Here is a 23,252-nt window from a genome sequence, read left to right on the forward strand (position 1 = left end):
TTGTGTGTTGCTGCACCTTTTGTGTTCAAATATGTGTTGCTGAAAGGGAAAACGGCTAAATGAGTGTACTAATGTACTTAATTGGTGTAAGATACCACCAAATAATTGGTTTCTTAGCCCATTTATTACATTACTTATCATAGCAGACTCAAAGGCAAAGTTATTTGGATGTTTAAAATACACAACGTGTAATTTATCAGGACAGTAAACTTAAACTAAGAGTGGCACTTAAACAGCTGGAAGCCTCTTTTTTTGGATTTGTCCATCTGCCAACTACTGCTTGTTGGGTTGTTTTACACCATACATTTGCTCACAAGGCAAAACAAAAATATCAAAAACATTGCTCATATCTTGAAGAACTCGCAAGTCAAATCACTCGTATCACAAGTGACCATTGTACTTTTAATACAAGCAGTACAACAAAATACAAGGATGTTATAAAAAGAAAAACTCCCATATGAAAGCAAAAAAAAAAAAATAAAGGTAATAAGCCTTGTTCAAGGCATAACAGATTATATTTACAGTGAAATTCCCATGGTGAACCTCTTCGAAGGCTCTTAAGATTGCAGCCCAAGGAAGAATTAGCTCTAGATTAAAAATGTAATCTTGGTATTAAAAAGTGTAGAACAGCTTTTTAGTCTTATTAATTTTGGTTTTATATTATCTTTTCACTGGCCACAGGCCAACACATTCTTCACATGGATCATTTGCATAATCTTTGGCTCAGTTAATGAAAACTATGCTTCTTTTTATACTTTTATTTTAGCAGATCTCCTGCCAATTCATAAAAACACCACCTTTTGTCTGTTATTTAGTAAATTTAAAGATTTGGAATGTAATTTTTCACCTTTTGATTTCTTGTTGGAACAAGAACAACAAAAAGGGATGAAAAAATGAGTGAAAAAGTAGCATAAATTTGACTTTTCAGGAGTAAACTTAACAGCACAAGATGAACAAATGACATGTTTGCGTATTTTAGGTTACAAAAAAAACTAAGAAGCAAGTCAGCTAACAAGGTGACATTCTCTAAATTTTATATCCACACAATGTCACGAGAAAAGACAAACATGTAATTTACTGTCCAGGGAATTACAGACTTTTTTTTTTTTTTGTATTTGGTATTAGCGCTGCAAGGAGCTGCTCCAGGATGAAACATATTGCCTCCATTTTTCTGCTGTTGCTCCCACGGGTGCTTCTCCTACCTTCTAACTAACAGCTCTGCTCTTGTTTTCCGACTTTTAATTTTTATTTGTATCTGTTTGACTTTCTTGTTGGCATTTAGAAAAAAATACCAATTGATATACAATATAGTCATATCCTCAAACAAAACAGGCACTTGATGAGCCATTCTGCACTCGCGCCAGTATCTGTGTGCCACAATTTGTTTTGTACATCAGCATGCAGGCTGTGATTTGAATGAAAATGGCTGCTGAGAAAAAATGTGGGAATGAGCCAGATGCGGTTACATTTATCTATTATAACAAGATGAAAGTAAACAATAGGCAGATTTATTACTAATGAATGATTACTTAAAGGGTAAGTCAACCGAAATAATGTCTTTAGAACAATATATTGGATTCTGTCACAATTTGCTGTTGTAGGATCCAGAAGCAGCTTCGTTAATTACTATCATTTGTTAACAAAAACAAAGCAGCTGTCTAGAATAATACTTGTCTGATTGTTCAAGATTTAAAAAAAAAAAAGAGATGAGAACTGTAGTTTTTGTCATAAATCCCCCCCAAACTGTAGTTCAGTTATTTGGGCACTTTCCATCTGTAAATTTATAATGGTAGAAATTATGTGACTTTGTTTCCAATATATTTGAAAAGGATGTCAGAATAGCCTGGAAGAAAGTTTTGTTTGGCTTTGTTGAAAAAGAGAAAAAAGAGATTCTATTCATTTATTACATTGATTAATGCTTTTGTCAAAATACCACATTCATTGCATAGGAAGAAAACCATGTTTTAATATGTTTTATAATGAGATTAAACATTGAATTAAATATCTGTACAATAAAAAGGCTTAAAACAATACACATACGATAAGTTGAACATATTTTAATAAATTCTTGTACCCCTATTTTTATGTTTTTTTAATTTTATTTTTATCATTATCATTGTTTTCAAGCTTTCTATGCTTTTGTAGTAGGATCCCTGTTCTACTATTATTTGCTTGTCATTTGTTCAGAATTATTGTTCATACATGTCTTACACTGTATTGAAATGATTGCAATTAAAAAAAAAAGTGACCCACTAGCCAAATGTTTTCCTTTATGATGTCCTCTCATAAACAAGTGCACTCAACCTTTGAGCAAATCAGTTATTCTGATAATCACAAGGCCTTGTGTAGCACAACTTCATTAGAGTTGGTGACCCAATGAACTATTACAAACATCCGGATGTGTTCTGCAATTGTGTTGATATTTACGGTATCTCTTGTGATATATGTTGATAACAGTGTGGTAAACAGGAAAGTAAATAAATTCTAGTTTGCTATAGCGGCCTCCTTTGTTTTTCTATGTATTATTCATTCAGCAAAATAATACATTCAAATCAGGCAAACAAACAACATAATTAGTCTAATAATATCCTGCACAACACAAGCTCTGATCATAATTGCAATTCTGCTTAATGTTTCGGCTCATGAGAAAGAGAGAGGGCGAGGCACGGTTGAGGAATTCATTTATGGATGATTGACAACCGGCCTGGATGCTTGTGTGACGTGGTGAAGGTTCATGCTGTTAATCCGCAACGCCTTTTAAAAGCGTCCACTTTTGTGCTAATAGATGAAGTCAATATATCAAAGTGAATGTCAAGAGGAAACTCAGAGAAAGCAACTATTAGCAGGGCAGCAACAGCGCGCGCACTTGAATGCAAGAGAGGCCATTTGACATGCGCTAACCACCAGGAGAACATTATGCATCAATCACATGGTCACCAACTGACCTCGTATTAAATCTGTCTACATTTAGCTAATGCTTGTGTACTGCACACTCCTGTCCTTCTCGATTTTATTCAAACTGTTACATGTCTGTTTCAAAACAAAAGCAGAATAATACACACGTGAATAACTGCATGTCTTAAACACGACCCTGGGGAGGATATTGTGAGTTTTACTCGATTTAAGGTAAACGTAAAGATTCGGGCGCGCTTGTTTGAAGATCCATTGGACAAAAGTATTGGAACACCCAATCATTGTCTGAGAAATTTCATACAGGACTTTACATTTTCAGCACATTGTGTCACGGTGTGGCATGGTGGGTGAGGGTGCGGACCAAAAACCAGGGAGGCAAACAGGTGGGGTGTGCTCCAAAAAAATACTGATTAAAAAAAAAGTCAAAGTCAAGTTTATTGTCAATTTCTTCACGTGTGCTTAACATTCATAGGAATCGAAATTGCGTTTCTCACTATCCTCTGCGTTTTACAAAAGATTTTAAAAAAAAAAAGCTCAAAGAATGAAACAAAGTAACAAAAAAATGCAGAAACACACTTCGTAATTTAAATGAATAAAAAGAATATAGGCTCAAGGAATAACTGGAAACACTCACAAGAACAAACTTTTTCTCAAGAAAAAGGCACACCACATTATCAGACACATAGAGTAGAAGCTACAGTAGTGGCTGGGGTTGTGTTATGCATCCTCTAGTTGGAGCTGCACTAAAGGGAATGTCAACAAAACAATCAGATCAGATAACTCACTCAAATTTTATTAATAGATTATTAGAATATATTTAATAATATATCTCAACTCCCACAATAAAAAAACAGCTGTTTTTTTTAATTATTTTTTTTGTACTATCTGAAGAATGAGGAAAAATTACATTAAAAGATTATTTAGATCAGGGGCATCAAATTCATGATGCGGTGGTCTGGATCTGACAGTGATGTGATAGAAAAACATATTTGCCTTTTATTTTTGCTCACCAGCCAGCAAATGTTTGTTAGCCTCCAGGTGAATTGGGCATGTTCACTGATTTTATGTAAGCGCTATCTATAGACAGGTGTTCGGACACTTTGATGAAATAGTTCGTCTTACCTCATTGATGAGGAACTGGAGTTGAAGAACAGCTGAACCGCTCTCGTGCTGACAAAAGCAGTCGACTCCGGGTCGTCCCAGTCTGACGGCATCACAGAGTCAAGGAACTGTAAGGATGTTCACAAAATGGATGCAAAAATATGGAACAAGGCTTACTGGTTTTATTGCTTGTGCGTTCTGGTGTCTGACAATGTCAAAGTCAGGTGTCAAAGCCTGGGTGCCTGATTATTTTAATCAGCCCAACACTTAACCCTTGTGCACTAGTTTGACCTTTTTGGGTCATTTTCTTCCACATCGTTCTCATAACATTTTAGCCTAGGGATGGCACACTACTAGTAGTGTGATGCTTTCACATGTTGTCATCATCTGTGCTGAAATTTCAGCTCCCTAGTGTATTCTTTCAATGCGTTCCCTTTAATGCGGAATACCTTTGGCATAATGGTCAAAATACCACAGAAGTTAGACACAAGTGAATACAAAGCCATTTTTTTTACTCATTTTTTGCTAAAATGTCTACATATTACTACATATTAAACTATTGCAAGTATATTTTTATATAGCCAAATATTATATATATATATATATATATATATATATATATATATATATATATATATATATATATATATATATATATATATATATATATATATATATATATATATATATATATATATATATATATACACACACACACACACATTGTTAATCTAAGAAGAATTTTAAAAATCTTAAAAAGCGGGATGGTTCCTGCCCAATGGCTTTGCCTGCTGTCAAGACATCACTGCACTATATAGCACAATATGTTTTCTGTAATTTATATTGTTTCTGTGTTCGGTACATGCAGCATCCACTTCAACCTGTGGGCCTGGAAGGGGGCTCCTCCCACCTGTGGTCCCTTCTGGAGGTTTCTGATTTTCCCCAAATTGGGGTTTTTGAGTTTTTCCTTCCCCTTCTGGGAGCTTTGACAGGGGATGCTGTTGTGTACCTTACATTGAAAAGATGTCTCTGTATGACCTCTTTTCATTCTGTGAAGCCCTTTGAGACTTCGGTGATTTAGGGCTATATAAATAAAATTTGATTGATTGATTGATTGATAAAAATAATCAACAATACGTATTTGGACTTACTCTAGATGTGAAAAGTAGTTCCACATTAACTCAATCCCAACGACGTATTTTTACATATCTTTCAAAAATCGTAAAACATTCAACCTTATGTACTTTAGTTAGTTAGTTAGTTAGTTAGTTAGTTAGTTAGTTAGTTAGTTAGTTAGTTAGTTAGTTAGTTAGTTATACAGACAACTATTTTGGGACCCTTTTACATAATATTTAAAAAAAAAAAATCCTGAACTGTACAGAAAAGAAGCATATACTGTACATCTTCGGCATAGAATGAGTTACTTGATTGCAGACAAATTATTTTACTCTTTATGGTTTCATCGTCCTAACAGCCCTCTGAGGCAAACCATAACTACAAAAATAAATGTGTTTTACACCCCTGCTTTATTACACGGAAGTTTCCATTTTTCAACCCTAACTCCATCTAGCATGTTTTGTCTAATCCACGCCTAAAGGATGAGTGGAGAAGGTTATAAACGTACATTGATGTTTGATGATTACTTCCTTCTCCCACCTCGGGGCACTCACGTTAGCGGTGAAGCATCCGTGCAAGAAAGGCCAGGAAGGAACAACACCGGTGGAGATCCCGCTTGGCTGTCTCTCCCATTTAAGTAAACAGTGTTCAGTCTGTGACGCGAATTCAAATGATTTTTACGTGTTCATGCTCGGAAAGCAAAGGGGCTTGTGATATGTTGATAAGAAGCGTGGGGTGATTAGAAATCAAACTGCAGATCAGTGTCAACAGGTTGTGTTTACAAATGCTTACCGCTTTGTATGAAAATGAACCTGACTAGGGGTTTATCAGGAAATTTGTGATCACAACAAACATCTGACATGATTCATGCACCAGGTCAACTGTGCATAACAACGTTGATTACCGAAAACAGCTCTGTTTTCATACATGACTAAATTAATTAAAAAATTACCATCAAGGATAAAGTAGTTTTCAAGACCCTAGTTTTCAGACCCACTAAACGGTAATTCAGTGGTTCTCAAAGTGGGGAACCCAGGGATCCGTGATCTGACTTCAGGGAGTTCCCGAAATATTTTGTGTTTTGGAACAGATTTTAACAGATTTGGGCAAAGTTGGGCTTAGTCTTTGTTTTTTTGCGTCATCTCTGGCCACTGTTGATAGTGCATTGATAGTAAGCTGACAGTAGATAGAGGCCATTGTAATGTCTAGGAAGGACAGAACATCGGGATATTCATCAAAAAATACTGTAAATATTTATGTTATATTCATTTTATATTAAACTGTTAAAGTGTTAATGACTCTTCAATAAAGCAACCAATTCAACATTTTTTAAAAATTTAATAATTTTTAAATTCATCAAAATGTGTTCTATGTATGCAATTTCTTGTTAACGGGGGCGAAGAGGCCACCAAAGCTAATGTTGTTTTTGACTAAATAATGGGCAACAACCCTTTTGGAGGAAATTGACATGATTTATTGTAAGTAGGCATGCAATTGCTTAGAACATATTTCTATAAGGAAAATGTTTGAGATGTTGTTTTTACAGGAATTATGAGGTGTGGATGTGTGCCCCTTTTTCAGACACGTACTAAGTTATTGGTTACAATAGTAATCCATTTTAAAAAGTGTTGAAAAATTATATGTAATGTGTTTTCACAAAATCAGACGCCTTTGAAAACGAATGTTTTTATATTGATATGTTCTAATTCAGTGGTGTCAAACACGTTTTTATTTTGGGCCGCATTATAGTGTTAGTTTCTTTCAGAGGGCCGGAATGACTGGGAATCCAAATACATTTTAAGTGTGTTGATCACACATTTACCAAGATTTGATATCAGAAGCCGGCAAAAACTGTTCTAAAGAGATTTGGAGAATAAGATAATGTTTGTTTTTCTTCCCCCAAATTTTTAAAAGTTAAAGACAACTTGCAATTTTTTGTATTTTAGTCAGAAACCTGAAGTCAAATCAGCATTAAAAGGGCCACAAAAAGTGAGGTGGTGGGCCGGATATGGCCCCCAGGCCTTGTCTTTGACACCTGTGTTCTAATTCCTTACTAAATTCCCTTTAAAAAAGATAAATAATAGGTGGAAGTAGCTTAAAAACGGACGATGCAATTTGAATGATCCAATTCCTAGTTTTGAGAAAAACGTATTTAAAGCTTTGGCACATTCAGCATTCAATGGTGTGCATTGTCTACTAATCCTTTATTTTCATACACTTTGATGACAAATTGAATCTTTTGACTGTTGGGAAATGAAAGTCAAGACCTTAAGGAAGTTATTTAGCAGAAATCCCAAAGTGGACATCTCTGTGGAAAATTCATATTTTTGTCAATATCTCAAAACAAATCTCCTGAACCTAAAACTGCTTACATATACATGTCGAAATTACAAGCTTTAGTCAAATGTTTAAGAGATGGAGGGAAGGCTGGTCTGCCTTTGCTTTTTCCTCCAAAGCGATATTCCACTTCACCTCACTTGGCAGAAAGTCTACTCACAACATCATGCAAACAGCTAAGGGCAAGGTGATTGTGTAACATTTATGAGCTGTAATCACATATTTGTTCCGTCATTTTGAGAACAATATGTGTAATGAATAGCTTCAGTAAGTAATCATGACGCATAGATATGCATATTTATAACGTCCATATTCTTACAATAATTACGAGGGCGGAAGCCAGCAGTCAGTCCGTGTTGTAGCTCACAGCAGATTGTGATAGCTGAAGTGGCATTATTTTCAATAAAAGAAGCGAGCTCACTGAACCAACAACCGAGTCCATTCTTGTTCTCACACACAGGAATATTACTAAAACGGAGAGGATCATGTAAAAATGATGATGTCTCCAGCTGATTCAATTAAGAGTGGCAGGTATGGAGCTGTGTGCAAAGGTTAGATAACACCAAAAGGTATTCCACTTGACTCCTTTATTAACTGTGGTCTTTTGGTAAAGGTAGAAAAAAACAATGCAAAATGTGGATGTTTGATTTTTTTAGGACATTTTATAACAACTCTGAACACCTTGGACACCTTGATTGTTTGTGAATCGATTTTTGGCACACTTATTGTATGACTCAGTCCTCTGTTGACCACCAACTGATTTTATAATGACCAGCACGGATTGCAGTCACTTAAGTTTATAAAAGCCGAGTGTACGTGTGTGATTTAAGTGCCTAAAAGGGAGTGGACAGAAACAGATTTAAATCATCAGTCTGTGTCAGTATGCATCACTCTGCCCCTGGCAGACCACTCTTAGCGTACACCACATTCACATTCACATCACACTTGAGGCAACATCAAAACAAGTGAGGCCCTGTCAGAGCACAAAGCTGACGTGAAGGTGAACTGCCTGCATCCTTACAAGAAATAAAACAACGGTCGTGCTGCCACAACGGGACTAACAAATAAATCGGTGATTATTTCGGTTGAGTTGTTGTCATTTTTACTGTGAAAACAAAACAATTGACACCAGAAAAATGCTAGTACCGTATTTACCCCACTATAAAAGTCTTCAATTTTTTCAAAAGATGACAGTACGCCATATGCTGCACATAAACTAAAAGTTTTCATTTTTGGGAGACGAAAAAATAAAATTACCTAATTGTCATGTCTTCAATTTTTATTTTGGCCTTTCAATTGTAACTATATTTTTTAACAAAATTTTTATAACACCCTGTTTGAAACTTACATACTAAAAGTGCTCCAATTTTGAAGCAATTTATGCAGTGAGAAGGCAAAAATACCAGACGTTTTTGCATAAGAAAGTGTAGTTTTATAAAATAAATCCAGAAAGTGGCTTTAAATCAACAAAACAATATATATTGTTTTTGGTATATTTGGTTTTTGGTTTAAATTTGATTAAAAAAAAAAGTTTAAAATTTAATTGAATCTTGATCATAGTCTTTTAAACACTTGATTCATCTTGGCATTGATGTAATTTTTTTTCCCGTTTTTTACTGTTAGTTCATAATAGCTTGAACAAACTCTTCATCAGGAGGTCACGTGGTTTGTCAGCATTTTTTAAATTCTATTACCACGATCAAATATCAAGCACATACAATATTATAAGTGGCTTAGCTGGTGGACATGGAAAAAAAAGAAAGCAAATAATGAATTTCAGAATGGAATTAGAGTCACACCAGTGAGCGAGCCCAATTCAAAGCGGCAGCTCCCCTTCACTTGAAGTCAAAAGAATAGTATTGTTTTGACGCTATTTGTTTAAAATTATTTCATATTTCCTTGGCAGAAAGATTATAAACACTATTATAAAACAAACCGAACAAGTAATTCCTTTTGAGCAGGTGCAGGAGAAAAAGCCGCAGGATGGAACAATATGACATTTTCCATTTTAATTACTCATGTAAACATCCACATCGATACAACTTTACTTTCTGAAATCAAATTAACTCGCTGTAATGTGTGCATTTGTAACATCATAAACACTAACAGAGCTTTTATGTCCTGATTAGCACCCTCGATTATGCCATAATAAGGATTTTGGTACCAGTTGAATATGTAAACGACATTCTTTCAATGTTCTGCCTTTGTGGCCGGGCCATCTGGCCACCCCGTTATATTTTGTGCATCTGCTTTATGCAGAGCGCCTGTCAATGAGTCATTCCCACCCTCCAACAGGCCAATCTGTGCTGTCACCCGGCAATTTACAGCAACCACTGCATTACTCACACATATATATATATATATATATATATATATATATATATATATATATATATATATATATATATATATATATATGACTTGATGTGGACTTGATTAATTTAAGTTACTAAACAATAATCAATTCATTTAGTACTTAATTACCTAAAGTAATTGACTACATTAGTAGTTCTTTGATTTAACACTATTTGTTTTTAGACCGTTTAGCCAAACAATTGAAGTCAAATTAAAACCAAATACATAAAAATATCTGGAATTGAATGTCTGGACTTTCAGAATTTTTATGCTAAGCCTTGTTTGAATGAGTTAACAAACAAAAAGCAAATAATTATTTCAATCTAGTACAACTACCTCCCATATTAGCTTTACCTTTAAATCAGTCCTTCTCAAATAGCGGCACAGATGACCCTAGGGAAAAGACCTTGTTTTTTACTATGTGGGCATGATTTTCTTTTTTCTTTTAGGCACTTTGATGCACTTGGTTATTTTATTTTTTTTTTTTAGACTAACCTGTTACCTGTATAAAAGCTATAAAAATGAGTTAACACTTGCTGAAAGCTGATATACATTGTTTTTTTTCTTTGGTTGATTTTAAAAAGGATATATTTTATAGATATTCATCTTATAGTCGGCGTGCTAAGTGGAGATTCGTGAAAGGTTTTCTTTTTCCTAGGTGGGGCTTTGCAAAATCTAATTGAGAAGCACTAATTTAAATACACATTTACACTCCCTGAAACATTACAGTTCAAAATCTTGCAGTTCAGAGGTCTGACATTTAACGTGATCAAAGCATGCAATTTCTCCACATCACACGACGGCAGTTTGATGGAGGACTGATCCCACCATTAGCTCTCTAATTGACCTGAGAGTCGCTTCCTCCTTGTATCTCTAGCCATCCATGTTAAGAATCTCATTTTAATCCTGTAAGAAAATACAATCACTTCCACCCTCACCCCCGTTTTAGATTTTTTTTTTTTTTTACTTTGCATCTACTTTGCTTGATCGTGTGTGCGTGCATGTGTGGTGTATATTAATTACTTTGTGCTTGTTTAATGATAGTGGTAAAGCTGTGGAAGGAAGGTCAGGCAATTTAAATGAGAGTATCATCTCACGATAGAGTGTATGTAGAACAAAAAGTGGTTGATGTGAAATGAGCACTTGTGTGCTTTTATGGAGCTGCTTTTTGATGATTTTGGGATCATATTTGAATGTTGAATTTGAGACAATGCTGGCTGACAAAATGGTGTTTTCTTGTAATAAATACCGCTTCCAAACAAAGACTCAATGTGACATCTGTACGTAGATTAAAGGTTATGGCTAAACATGTCATCATTCCAGACAACATAATAATCTCCCGCCATCTTCTCCCCTTCCAGTGTTTTCTCACTCTCGCCAAAGCTCTGCCATTAGGCATCATCCGTAACAACAGAGTCAACATGAATTATTCAATCAATGGAAGAGCGTTTCCAGCTCGCGTGCGAGGCAAGGCCGGTGTGCTCTCCAAATCCGACATTAGTAGTATTTAGATAGACTTCAAATGAAGTTCAGGGTTCGTTTCCGCATCTATTTCCAATCGCAATTGTCCTCATCAGGGTCACAGATGATGGGGAGTGCATGCCAGCTGGCAAAGATTGTCAGCCAATCGCAGGGCACACAAAGACAACCACCCACACTCACACTACCTATGCACAATTTAGAGTCTTCAATCAATCCCGCACGCACTAATCCGCCTCATCACCAGTCACTTTATCGCATGCTCACCTGCACCTTACAAATCCTGCACGATGCAGGAAAACTGCTAAATACATAAGATTTTGCACTCGCACGATCATTCTCATATGTATTTACTTCCACTCCATCTGCTCCATAATATGCTAAGAATGCAAGTCTATTCATTTATTAGTGGTTCACTCTTACAACCCTCATCGCTCTATTATTGTTTTGTTGATTTTGTCTTACTGCCTACTTTATTATTGGCTCGATTGTGCTCGATTGTGCCCAACCGGCACCTGCCGCTAACAGCCAACTGACGTCCGCCCTCAAGCTCGTCCCATAAGTAAGAATACGACAATATAAAAATGACCATCTGTGTGTCAAAACTCGGCTTATGCGGCTGGTGGCTCAATCTCCATCAAATGATGACAAATAAAAAAAAGTTACCGTTTATAGGGCACACCCGTATTTTTGACCTTCGATTTTATATATCTTATATTGAGGGAATTACGGTAATAAACTTCTAAAGCGACAGGCAAAAACCTTACAAAACTATTCTTGTTCACTTCATCTACTGGTACGCACTCATATAACAGGTACCAGAACGTACATAAATACATATGTAAATACCTCCATAACATTTGCGACGCTATACGGTGAGCCACTGTCGCTATCGCCTTTGTCTGCACGCAATTACACGCAATCTGGCTCTTGCGCACACTTGGCTGTGTCTAAACGAGCAGTTCAGTGAGTAATTAACCTACAGATAGAATGTTCTGAGCGAATCAAATTGCTCCTTCAGAAGTTGGCGCATGTCCACGATAGAAATGTTTCCATACAGCCAGAAAAAAATCAGGATAAAGCTACACAACTGAGGGTCACATTTCGACTGCTTGAAAAAGCGGCGATGGATGGCGGACAATGTGAGCTGATAGTAAATGTTGAGGGTCAGCGCGTTTCCCGTGGTGGTGGTAACAGGAACGCAATTATTGGTGATGACATTTTGAAAAACAGCTGGCGCATCGGCTTGTGTTATTCTCTTTCAAAATGCCACCTATAATTCACAAGATGAAGCAGATGAGCCGGCATTCTATGTGAATGAATTGTTGCTTCAAAAAAGCCGGTAAAAGCAAATCAGCTGTGGGTAGAAATTTAATTAGCAGCTCAGGGGTTCTAATTTGTAAAATCAAGTGCACCGCCTTATGAAAAAGGACGGAACAGCCAATTTGTGTTACCTTTTAAATCCAACTAGGAAATAAGCAGCAGAGCTGTAACCAATGAGAAAGATGCTTTTCTCTTTATTGAGCGAGGAGTCCAACAATAGAAAAAAAAAAAAAAAAGGTCTTCTCCAAACGGGCCTTTGCATGCTCAGAATGAAGCAGAGGAAACAACTAATTCCCCCTCGCTAATTGGCAAATAAAAAATCCATCTATTTTCTTGACCTCTTGCCGTTATTCGATCCTATCCCAGCTGACGTTAGCCAAGAGTAAAACATGGACTGGTCCGGATGCCATTCTGATTCCGGCATTGATAGAGTTTATGAATTTTTGATTTCTTGTTGATTCTTTTCTTGATTACCATTCGGTGAGGACATGAAATATTACAAAGGCTAGATGATGATCTTAGTATTATAATTGTCACTACAGAACAAAAGCTATTTCTGCATAATGCAATGCGATACGGACTAATTTATATAATCTCCGAATGTCTTACAATTGAATTGATTTCAGTTCTTTTTTTTTTCAGATTTTCAGATTCAGAATCCATTTTCTATAAAGGTTTTGGTGCTAAACATATAGGCATGTTCAGTCTAAGATAGGATCCAAGCAGGAAATTAAAAAATGTTTTAAATCCAAAATAAAAAACTTCCATATACCATCTTTTTGCGTAAATATCTGATGTTAAACATGCTTATAGCCCAGTGCGGCTTTTAGTCCGAAAAATACGTTATTTCCCTTAAACTAGGCAGGCAATTAAAAACATTTTAAAATCAAATAAAAAACGCCATATTCCTGTGTAAATATCTGATGTTACTACCTGCCTTTTGTGTAGTTTGTGTTTTTGTTGTTGTTTTTCTTAATTTCGGCTACGGCGGTTTATACACTGGTGTGACTTATAATCCGAAAAATACTCCCTATTTTCCCTTAAAAAGGCCAGGCTAATAAAAAAAGTTTTAAATGTGATGTTTTAAATCTGATGTTACAATGTGCGTTTTACTGTCCGCTGTGGCTTATCCGTGACGAAAACGGTATTTTTTGGTTATTTTTTTTTTCCTCAATTTTGGATGCTGCAGCTTATATACTGATGTGCCTTAGTTCAAAAAAAATACTGTACTGTATTTTCCCTCAAAAAATTATGACTGATTCACATCATCTTCTCTTTGTTTATGATTTAAAAAAATATGTTTTGTAGAGACCAATATTTCATTTGAAGAAACACCTCAATTAAATACTGACACAGGTATGAATGACACATTAGGATTTAAAGTGACAGTCTCTTCTCTAACATCATGGAGATTACACTATTGATTGTTCAGCTTTCAAAGAGTCCACATAGGATTAGCCGTACTCAAAGGAAGGCCGATGTAGTACAGCTGATGATATTTAGTCACAGAACTGATACGATCATTTATAAAAGACGCTTGGACGAATCCGTTCAAACGTGACGTCCGGCCTTTGCGTGAACTCTTGACCTCGAAAGCCTCTCAACAAAGCCGGAGTCGGGCCGGCGGAGACGTTTGCTTTTCATGCATATTCAAAGGGATGCGCCGCGGAACGATCAGAGACGCCGGCCTCGGCTATCTCGCCGGAGCAATTTCAGCTTTGCATGCACATGTAGGAGCAAATATAGAAAGCTCCGCATTGTATTCGCAAGGCCCTGAGAAATATTTTGCGCATGGGTGTGTTTGTTGCGGCCTTTTAAATGGCAACGCCGAGCTGTTTGTCGAGCGCTGCGGTGACAAGTCCAGCGAGATTTTCTGCTCCACAGAATATGTGAGGCTAACAAAAGAGCTTGCTGCGGCCAAGCCTCCCAGGGTACATGCGTTGCCACTCAACGGGCAGATCGGAGAAAGCCACCAACGCCATGCTCCAAAAAGCGTGCGGCAGTCAAGAGCCAATAGCCTCGCTCTGTCACTTTGTCTAGATAAGGTGCCGTTTGACAACAGGAGATATTGATTCAGCCGCCTGCGGGCTTTTTATAGAACCGGCACCATCATTATGACCCATCGCCCTGCCTGCCTGCCTGTTTGCCTGCCTGGATGCCTCCCCATCAACGGAGAGAGACAATGTGTGGATAAATACAAATGGGAGGGGAGACAAGCTCGCTGAGGGTGGAATATAGAGATGGCAATCATAAACATAATCAAATGAAGGCGTTCTGAAAAGAGGCAGATAAAAGGATGGCGCGATTAGGCGGCAGAGATGAAATAGCAAGTTGAGGTTATGGCAAACATTCAAATGGAAAGTGAGGGGCAATTTGAGGCTCAAAACAACAGAAACAGACCATTTATTACCCTGAGTGAGATTTTAACTTGTAAAAACAAACACGCTTCCATCAGATTACCATGTTTGTTGTTACATAAATCACCGTAAAATGCATAAATCACTATTCACACATTCATCAGCAATCAGTTACTTAATATTGCTTGATATGATCTTTTTGTTTTGTTTCGATTTTTTGCACCTATCCTCCTGGGTATATCTTTTTTTCCTCATTTGGTTAATCTACTGTAATTTCTCAAATATAGGAGGCACCCGTGCAAAGGGCGCATCCTTAATTTTTGGGTTAAATTCTGGTCATTTCTATGTTACAGTGTATAAGACGCATCAACACTTTGGCAATGATGTAATAATAAATAAAGGTCGCTTGCTACTACATCGGTTCCTTGAGATATATGAGTTTAATTTGTTCCCTGACCAGGCGTATAGCTCAAAACACTTGTATCTCAAATTATAGTTCCCCACTGAAATAATATTTATGATATATATGATATAAGCCTTCAGACATATTGTACTGGATGCTCAGCCTATCACTCAGACACTCAGTAAAGCAGTAATATTAGTAATTGTTCGCAGAGGATAAAGAATATATGCCGGTGAGAATTGTTATATGGTATGTCTACTTGTGTTGCAGCAATGTTTGTGTTCCGTATTTGTTGTTTTAAAGGGTCACAACATCGCTACATACAGTAAGTGCTAATTGTTAGTCCGTTTGTCTGAGGTATTTCCCAATGTGTGGTTGCTTTAAATCCAAAATTGTTAGTTTTCTGTTTAATATCTATTTTGACACTAACCATCAGCTAAGACTATTCGTGAAGGCGTTTTTTTTTTAACTAATTCTTTGATGTTTTGCATTTTGGCACCCGCTCGGTGACGTTCAAAGATTTAGACCGTTTTCATTAAAAAAAGGAATCAATATAATATTTGTAAATTTCAAAAGCCTGCGAATGAATATGTTCTTAATGACCAACAGTATGTTTGAAATATAATCTTAGGTCTAGTTATCATGAAATTATATTACACAGGGGGTGGTACTTCTGCGGAGGCGGCCATATTTGTTATAGCTACGGACAATGGTAAGTGCAGCACCTCCTGCTGTCCATTAGTAAAAACGCTCTAAATCTTACACACTATCCCTTTAACTCATAAAATATATTTGAAAGATATCGCTGGAAATGCATTTACATTTTCTAAATTGGATTATCAATTTGGCATGAGCAACTATGCAAATGTTCTCATCAATTTAGATCTAATTTACAAGCAGTTAATTATCCATACTGGAACCAATGCAGTCTTTGCCACGTATTTACTTTACACATTTCCAATAGTGACACATTTTTACTTGGCTCAATTCGCGGATTTCTTCAGGCATGTGCCCAAACATTGCAGTCCTCCCACGCGATACCTTCGATGAACAACCATGCATAACAAGGTTGTGTTATATTCTCTCTACAGTCCTTGCACTCTGCTCTCTGATGTTCGGTGATGGTCTTCATATGTCATCCAACACTTATAATGATTGGCTTGATGTGTTTGATTTCACCAAAGACTGAGACCCACTGAAAATTCCTACAGCGCCTTATTATTGATATTTTGTAAAAAAAAAATATATATATATATATATATATATATATACTTGCTAAGAATGCCAAATAGAATGAGGGGCACAGCAGAAAAGAAATTTGTCAGAAAATAATCTATTGTAATACATACAGAGGGGAAGTCAACCCACCCAAAAAAATATGTTCCAGACACCCAGACTAGTTTAAACACAGTATCCGGATTTGAACAAAATGAGATCAGCAGCAAAATCCATTTGGTTGTATCCCTCTCAGGGCGTAGCCATTCTGCCACTTGTTTCGGGTGGAAATGACATGACAGTTTCTCAGGGCATCACAGCTCAGTGTTTTTCAGAAATTTGATCATGTGACATGCACAAATGGTCATTTCCTGAAAAAATAGAAATTAACTACGTACCAGAAGTTGCTTCTGGATCCTACTACACCACATCGGTAACAAACGGTGTGGTGTCATTTTCACTTGACAGCAAGTGGCAAAGTGGCCACGTCGAAATGGATAAAAACATAGATTTTGCTTTTTAATCCATATTCCACAAATGCAATATCAATCGGGCATTTTGGATGATATTGTGTAGACCAGATTCTTTTCAAGAAAAAAAACTGCTGGTGACTTCCCCTTCAACATCTTCAACATTTGATTCTCCTCATTTGTAATATTTGTCTTGTGAAGTGGTGCTCTCAGTCAAAGTCTGTGCAGGAGTTGTAAACTTTGTAAATTGCTGTTGTCATTTGTTTTTTTCTAAATCACTTTAATGATTAATGTGATTAGAAAACGTAATGTTTACTATCTTTTTGTTCAGCTAAAATGTGTAGGGTATCGGTACTCCGGTGTTAATGTTCTAGATCCAGTTACATTTTTTTATTTGTTGATTTTTATTTTCAGCAATAGTTCAGTCGGGCAAAAAATGTTTCTAGTTTAAGTAAGGATAGACATTTTTTCAGGAACCTTGTTGCACGTCCAAGTTTTATTCCTCTATTTCAGATGAACCTATAACCTGTATAAACCTTGTAAAAATTGAGCATTTGTTGACATATACTGTCTTTTTTCCTTGTGTTAATGTTTAAAAAGATGCAATTTTAGGCATAATTACACCATGTTTTAAAGAGAATTATCTTATTAATAATCACCATGGCCAATGGGGTTGTGAAGTGTTTTCTTTTTCCTAGTGTGGATTTTCCAAAAAACAATTGAGAAGCACTGCATTAGTGCAAAAAGCTCAACAGCCAAAATCCAAAAGTTGGATACATTGGAACGGTAGAATGCAGTTCTTGGCTCAGTTTTTAGCAAGCAACAGCAAAACATACTGCAGTGGCCCTATAATTGCATTTCATCTAAAATTCAAACAGTTCATCTTTTTTTTCCCTGACTGCATCCTCAATGCACTCTTCTCCCCATTCTCTCAGCATCTCTTCCTCTGCGTCTTTGATTAAGTCCTTTCAAATCTGAAGTTTATGCCTCACAAACGGTGAGTCACGTTGTGGGAAGATAAATCAGCCCGATTCGGCGCTGCTGCCAAGAAGCGATCTCTCATCCCAACATCAATCTCTTCTCATCTTCTCGCAGGCATCTCAGTGTTCATCCTCGCATTCACGCGCGTACACCTACACAAACACCTGCTTGCACGAGAAGGCGTGCATCCTCTTCAAGGGTGTTCAACCGACTCGCCGCACACTCCGGGTGCAATTTGAGCGACGCGTTTCGCATGTCGACATGACTGTAAACATAAGATGTGACACTGAGGTTGTGAGATCATCTGCATGTCGAAGAGACAATGCGGAAAGAACCACATCGAACAAAGCCGAAAGGAAAAAATTCCAGGAGTGGCCATCGGGGATATAATTCAGGATTACCTCACACACACCGCATCGGACATTAGACGATACTAGCTGAACGTATCTTATTCTGACAATGAAAATGTGGAATAAACTTCCTGTTCTGCCGTGCCAGGAGTGTCACTATTTTGCATTACAGAGTGAGAATATACAGAGAACAATAGAGTACTCCATCAACATAAAACTACAAAAAAAAACAAAAAACAAAGAAATTGAAAACTATGCTCTTGCTTTCACAGGAGAAGACAATTACTTTCTGAATGACATCACCTCTATAAGTGTTAGGAGGGAAGGCAAGAGAGGTGAAAGCAGTGCTACTAATAGCTCAGTACGATGCAGATGGCCGTGTTGATGGGATAGGTCATGACTTTGCTTTTTTTATTCCTTACAGATGTTCAAGCTGCTACTGAGAGACGTAAAAATGCAATGTCAGTCAAAGCTGAATGATGAAAAATACAATACATTAAATATAGTGCGTACAGTGCAAAAAAAGGTTCATTTTGTTGTTTTTTTTTTTACCTCAAAGAAAATGTCTTTGATCTGGAATAATTGAGAATATACATAGGGCAAAATACAGTAATGCCATTGTTAGGATCAGGTATCCGCGAACATTTCAAATACAACACACGAGGAAGGAAGACAAAAGTCTTTAGAATATTTTTGCTCGCCAGTAGAACGGACAGAGATGTGTACAGTTCCAGTCTTCATTATTACATTATTCATTAGAATAGCCCTAGTTATAAATGTCGCCACCCTAAAGGTTTTGGGGGAGCACACGGCGGCAACGTGACAATCAACACTGGATAGTCTGTGCGTGCATATGTGTGAGTGTGTGTGTGTGTGTGTGTCCCAACTATACTAGCAGTTGTCAGTTTATACGTTGCCTATTATCTTCTTCTCTGAGAACATAAAGGCCATCCATAGACCATTCCGTCCTGTAGTTAGGTCATGGTGCCTTCCTTCTTCTTGAAGTTGCATGATTCATGTGCCTTCTCGTGCTGGTACCTTTCATAGACAACTTTCTCTTTCATGATTCAAACAAGGTTATGCTTCTGAATACATGTTTTGCACAACAATATGAGTAAATAGAGGACAACTTACATATATGGCACCACCAAGACGTCAGTGTAGATTATTTTGCAGCAAAATCAAGAATATGAAGAATATGGCGAGAAGGCAAAATGTGTTTTAAATAACTGCAGGTTTTTGAGGTTCTGGGCTCAAGGACAGTTCCCAAAAGCTAACATATCACCTTAAAACTTTTGTCGTCAAAGAAAAGAGCGTTTTTAAGAAAGTTAATAAAAACAGCTCATTTGGATAGAGATATTCAGAGTTTACTGTATTCCCTGCAGAGTAAACGCCCACACTTATCGAGCCCAATGCATTCATTCAAGAACACAACAAGCAATTTTCATTTTGAGTGAATTGGCACACACTATGAGCATAGTTCCCCTCTGCCTGCAGCAACACCTAGAGTTCCGTCTCCTTCAGTCCCCTTCATAACCCCACTCTAACGACGGTATTTCAATTCTGCATCTTGTATGTTCAAAGCCCTCTGGTATTGTCTTATCCAGCTTGAGAGTTTAGTTTCCCAGCCATTTTTCAGGGCCCAAGGAACAGATCAAAGAGTGAAATAGTGTATCAACCAAACGAGAAAACAAAGACTGGGAAAAATGCAGCAATTGCCATTTCTTCTCATTTCTACACCCTCAGTCTGGCTCTGGGGAGGTACTGAAGAAAAATAGATCTGGTATTACGTCTCGGAAGTCATGTCTTTTAAGAAGCAATACCAGCATGAGTTCTGCTGGTATGAGAATTTCTTATACCAGGAGACGGCGTATACCTGCATGTGATTAAATGAATATAAATGCCTTTCGTTCTCTTTGCCCTTTGGAGGATATAATACATGTACTGTCTGAGGATCATGCGCAAATGAGGAACCAATGACGCAGAGCCTCACAAATTTACAGTCTAATTTTAATCCTGTGTTGAACAGAGAACATTCAGAATGCATTTACCCATGCGTACCCAATTCTCGTTTTTCAAATCATGGAGAGTGTACCTTGAATCAATCTAGTCTAGAGAAAAAAAAATATAAGCCCTAGATGTTCACGATGAGTAAACTACAACTTCAAAGGGTTTCAACATATGGCAGTTACATGTTTGCTGATCACTGGATTATGAGGTGGCATATATGGGTGAAAAAATACACGTAACACGTAAAAAAATAAAACTAGAAACATTCCTCATCACCTAAAAAGCCTCACAAACACAACAGGCAACACAAACCTATCACTGATACTGAAACATTTCCTTTGATATTTCATATCAATCATCATTTATCCCCAAGGGTTAAACCCGCCCCCCCAAAAAACTCGTGTTCGCTCCAGAATTACTGCAATCAACAACAACAAAATAACTTCTATAAAACCTCTCATTTTTACCAAAAACATTAAAAAGAAAACAATAAACACTACACAACTAAGACCATCTCTCACAAGAAAGAAAACTAATCCAACCATCCATACTGCTCAGATACTCCTGAAAAATGCTGCCCACCCAAAAACATATGCAGCAAAAACCTCTCATCAACAAAAATTCTCAGAACTCCACCATACTCCCTCACACTCACAAAAAGCCTTCAAACTTGTGAAAAAAAAACTGCACCAAAAAAACCTCCCACACTGACACCAATGAAAAACTTTTAAATGCACCAAAAAAACTCCCACTAAAAACCCAATCACCCAAAAATCTCACACTCTAAAGAAAACACCTAAAAAAAAGTTCATATATTCACCTCAAACTCTCTTATCAAGGACTGAGACAATTTTCAGCGAAAACCTTTTTTTTTTTTTTTTTGGTGTGGCTGTTACATTTGGTGAGACACTGCCGTTCTTTATACGTCAGCACTCATCCTGTTAATCCACTTTAATTTTGAATCTGTCAGCTAACACCTTTTTGTCTGCAGGCTCTTCCTGTGCTATTTGGGGGTTCTCTCCAAGTACTCCAGCTTCCTCCCACAGCCCCAAAATACATAATCACTCTGAATATATCTTAGGTGTGAATGCGTAAGTGTGCTTGCCATTATTCCAGGGTAAACTCTACTTGGCTCTGGTTATAAAAAAAGGGACGGTTGGATTCCTGGCTCCACTTTGCGGTGCAATAAAACGATATAAGGAATGGGAGTAGTATGTCGATGTTAATCGGCAAACACTGCTCACAAAACACTGTGGCTAATGATTTGGGTCTCCTACATCCTCCCCTGCTGTGGGAGGTGGAGGCCAACAGTCAGTTCCCCAATTGTTCTTGTCAACCAATTAGCTCTCACCAGCCACTTGTGTCTTGTCCAGGTGTGTCTTATTGTCACTTGAGTTAGTTTGTATTTAGTTCCCTGTTTCTTTTTCAGTCTACGACCATTGTCGTAGCCGGCGTGCTCAGAAAGAACCCACATAATTCAGACGTCACAGAATTTTATACAATATCTTGAAAAGATACACCCATTTCCTTCACCAGTGGGTTGTCAACTGGTGACTCGCAAAAAATAAATAAATTTAAAAAAAGTCCGTGCAGATAAGCCGCACTGGACTTTAAGCCCCAAGGCTCAAATGATGAGAAAAAAGGTGCGGTTTATAGTCTGAAAATACGGTAGTTGACTTTAAGCTGTGTGCCGGCCCACTAAAAGCACTGGTGCAAGATAAGTTAAGCATAAATGTGTAAAATATGACAGCCAGCACTAGTAACATACAACACGAGAAAGGAATCTTCTTATAACTTCCTTAAATGCATTCTGTGAACTGTAAAGAAATTCTGTACCATGTGGGTACCATGGTATTAAATTGCATCAAGCGGAAACAAATTTAATTTTATTCATTAATAATTTTTCAATTTAATCAGTCGATTGATCTGTATAGTGTATTATTTTGTCGACGTTTACATTTTTCAAAAACATGACGCAGCAGGAAAGCACTGTAAATACCTTATGAAAGGCAAGTGATTGCAGGTAATTGATTGCATTGATTTTTTTTTATTTACTTTTTCAGTTTTGAACAATTCGGCAAACTCATTTTTCTAATAGCTCCATAAGTGTTCGCATTCATGACCTGCCTTGCTCGTGCATCATTTCCCGTGTCTATCTCCTCTCATCAGGCCTCCTCTGCAGCAGTTAATGAGCGCTAATATGAATCGTTTTCCATCGTCTGTAGCGCATTTGGCAAACCAAGCCTAACCAAATGAATGAATGAAAACCAGGGAAACCATTTCAAAAAGGCCTTTTTGTCGAGGCCGGTGTGTGTCTGGACGGTTGTACGCCGCTGCTCTCGGCCCGGGCGATGAGGTGAGGAATCAAATTAACAAGAGAGGCAGCTGGCACTGGAAAGGCCCTTCGGCAAGGGTCTGTTGTTTAGAAGATAGACAGAATGAATTAATGCGATATGACGTGCGAGGCTGCACGCTCACACTCGGTGACACCTTGCTGAGATTCGCCGCGTCTTCTCTCTCCTCACCAATGACATGGTGCTACAAATTGTGCTTACAAATAGTTTGGCCCTAAGGGACACATTATTGATGTACTGCGTTTTTCGGATGAAAAGTCGCAACTTTTTTCTCAGGATTTGAGCCCTGCGGCTTATAGTCCAGTGCGGTTTATCCGCAGGTGTTTTTTGTTTTGTTTTGTTTTGCTAGTCACCAGGAGACAATCTACCGGTTAAGCAAATATGTATATGTGTATCTGTTCCATGTGTCAACGATGAAATATAACTGAAAAGATGTGAATCAACGGCTGATATATAAATAAATATAATAAAAATAAAAATAAATATAA

At 37.3% G+C, this 23,252-nt stretch overlaps 1 protein-coding gene across 13 annotated transcripts in view; it reads right to left on the minus strand.

The window, feature by feature from the left end:
• The window catches only part of stxbp5l (syntaxin binding protein 5L), a 117,656-nt gene that overhangs the window by 62,224 nt on the left and 32,180 nt on the right, over positions 1-23,252 (minus strand). For all 13 annotated transcript variants that reach the window (XM_088414335.1, XM_088414333.1, XM_088414345.1 and 10 more), the window contains one exon: positions 4,036-4,117. In XM_088414335.1, the coding sequence (XP_088270461.1) occupies positions 4,036-4,117 (82 nt within the window). The remainder of the gene's footprint in view (positions 1-4,035; positions 4,118-23,252) is intronic.

This window comes from Hippichthys cyanospilos, chromosome 5 (genome assembly GCF_059441005.1).
Source record: "Hippichthys cyanospilos isolate Australia breed blue-spotted pipefish chromosome 5, RoL_Hcya_1.0, whole genome shotgun sequence".
NCBI lineage: Eukaryota > Metazoa > Chordata > Actinopteri > Syngnathiformes > Syngnathidae > Hippichthys > Hippichthys cyanospilos.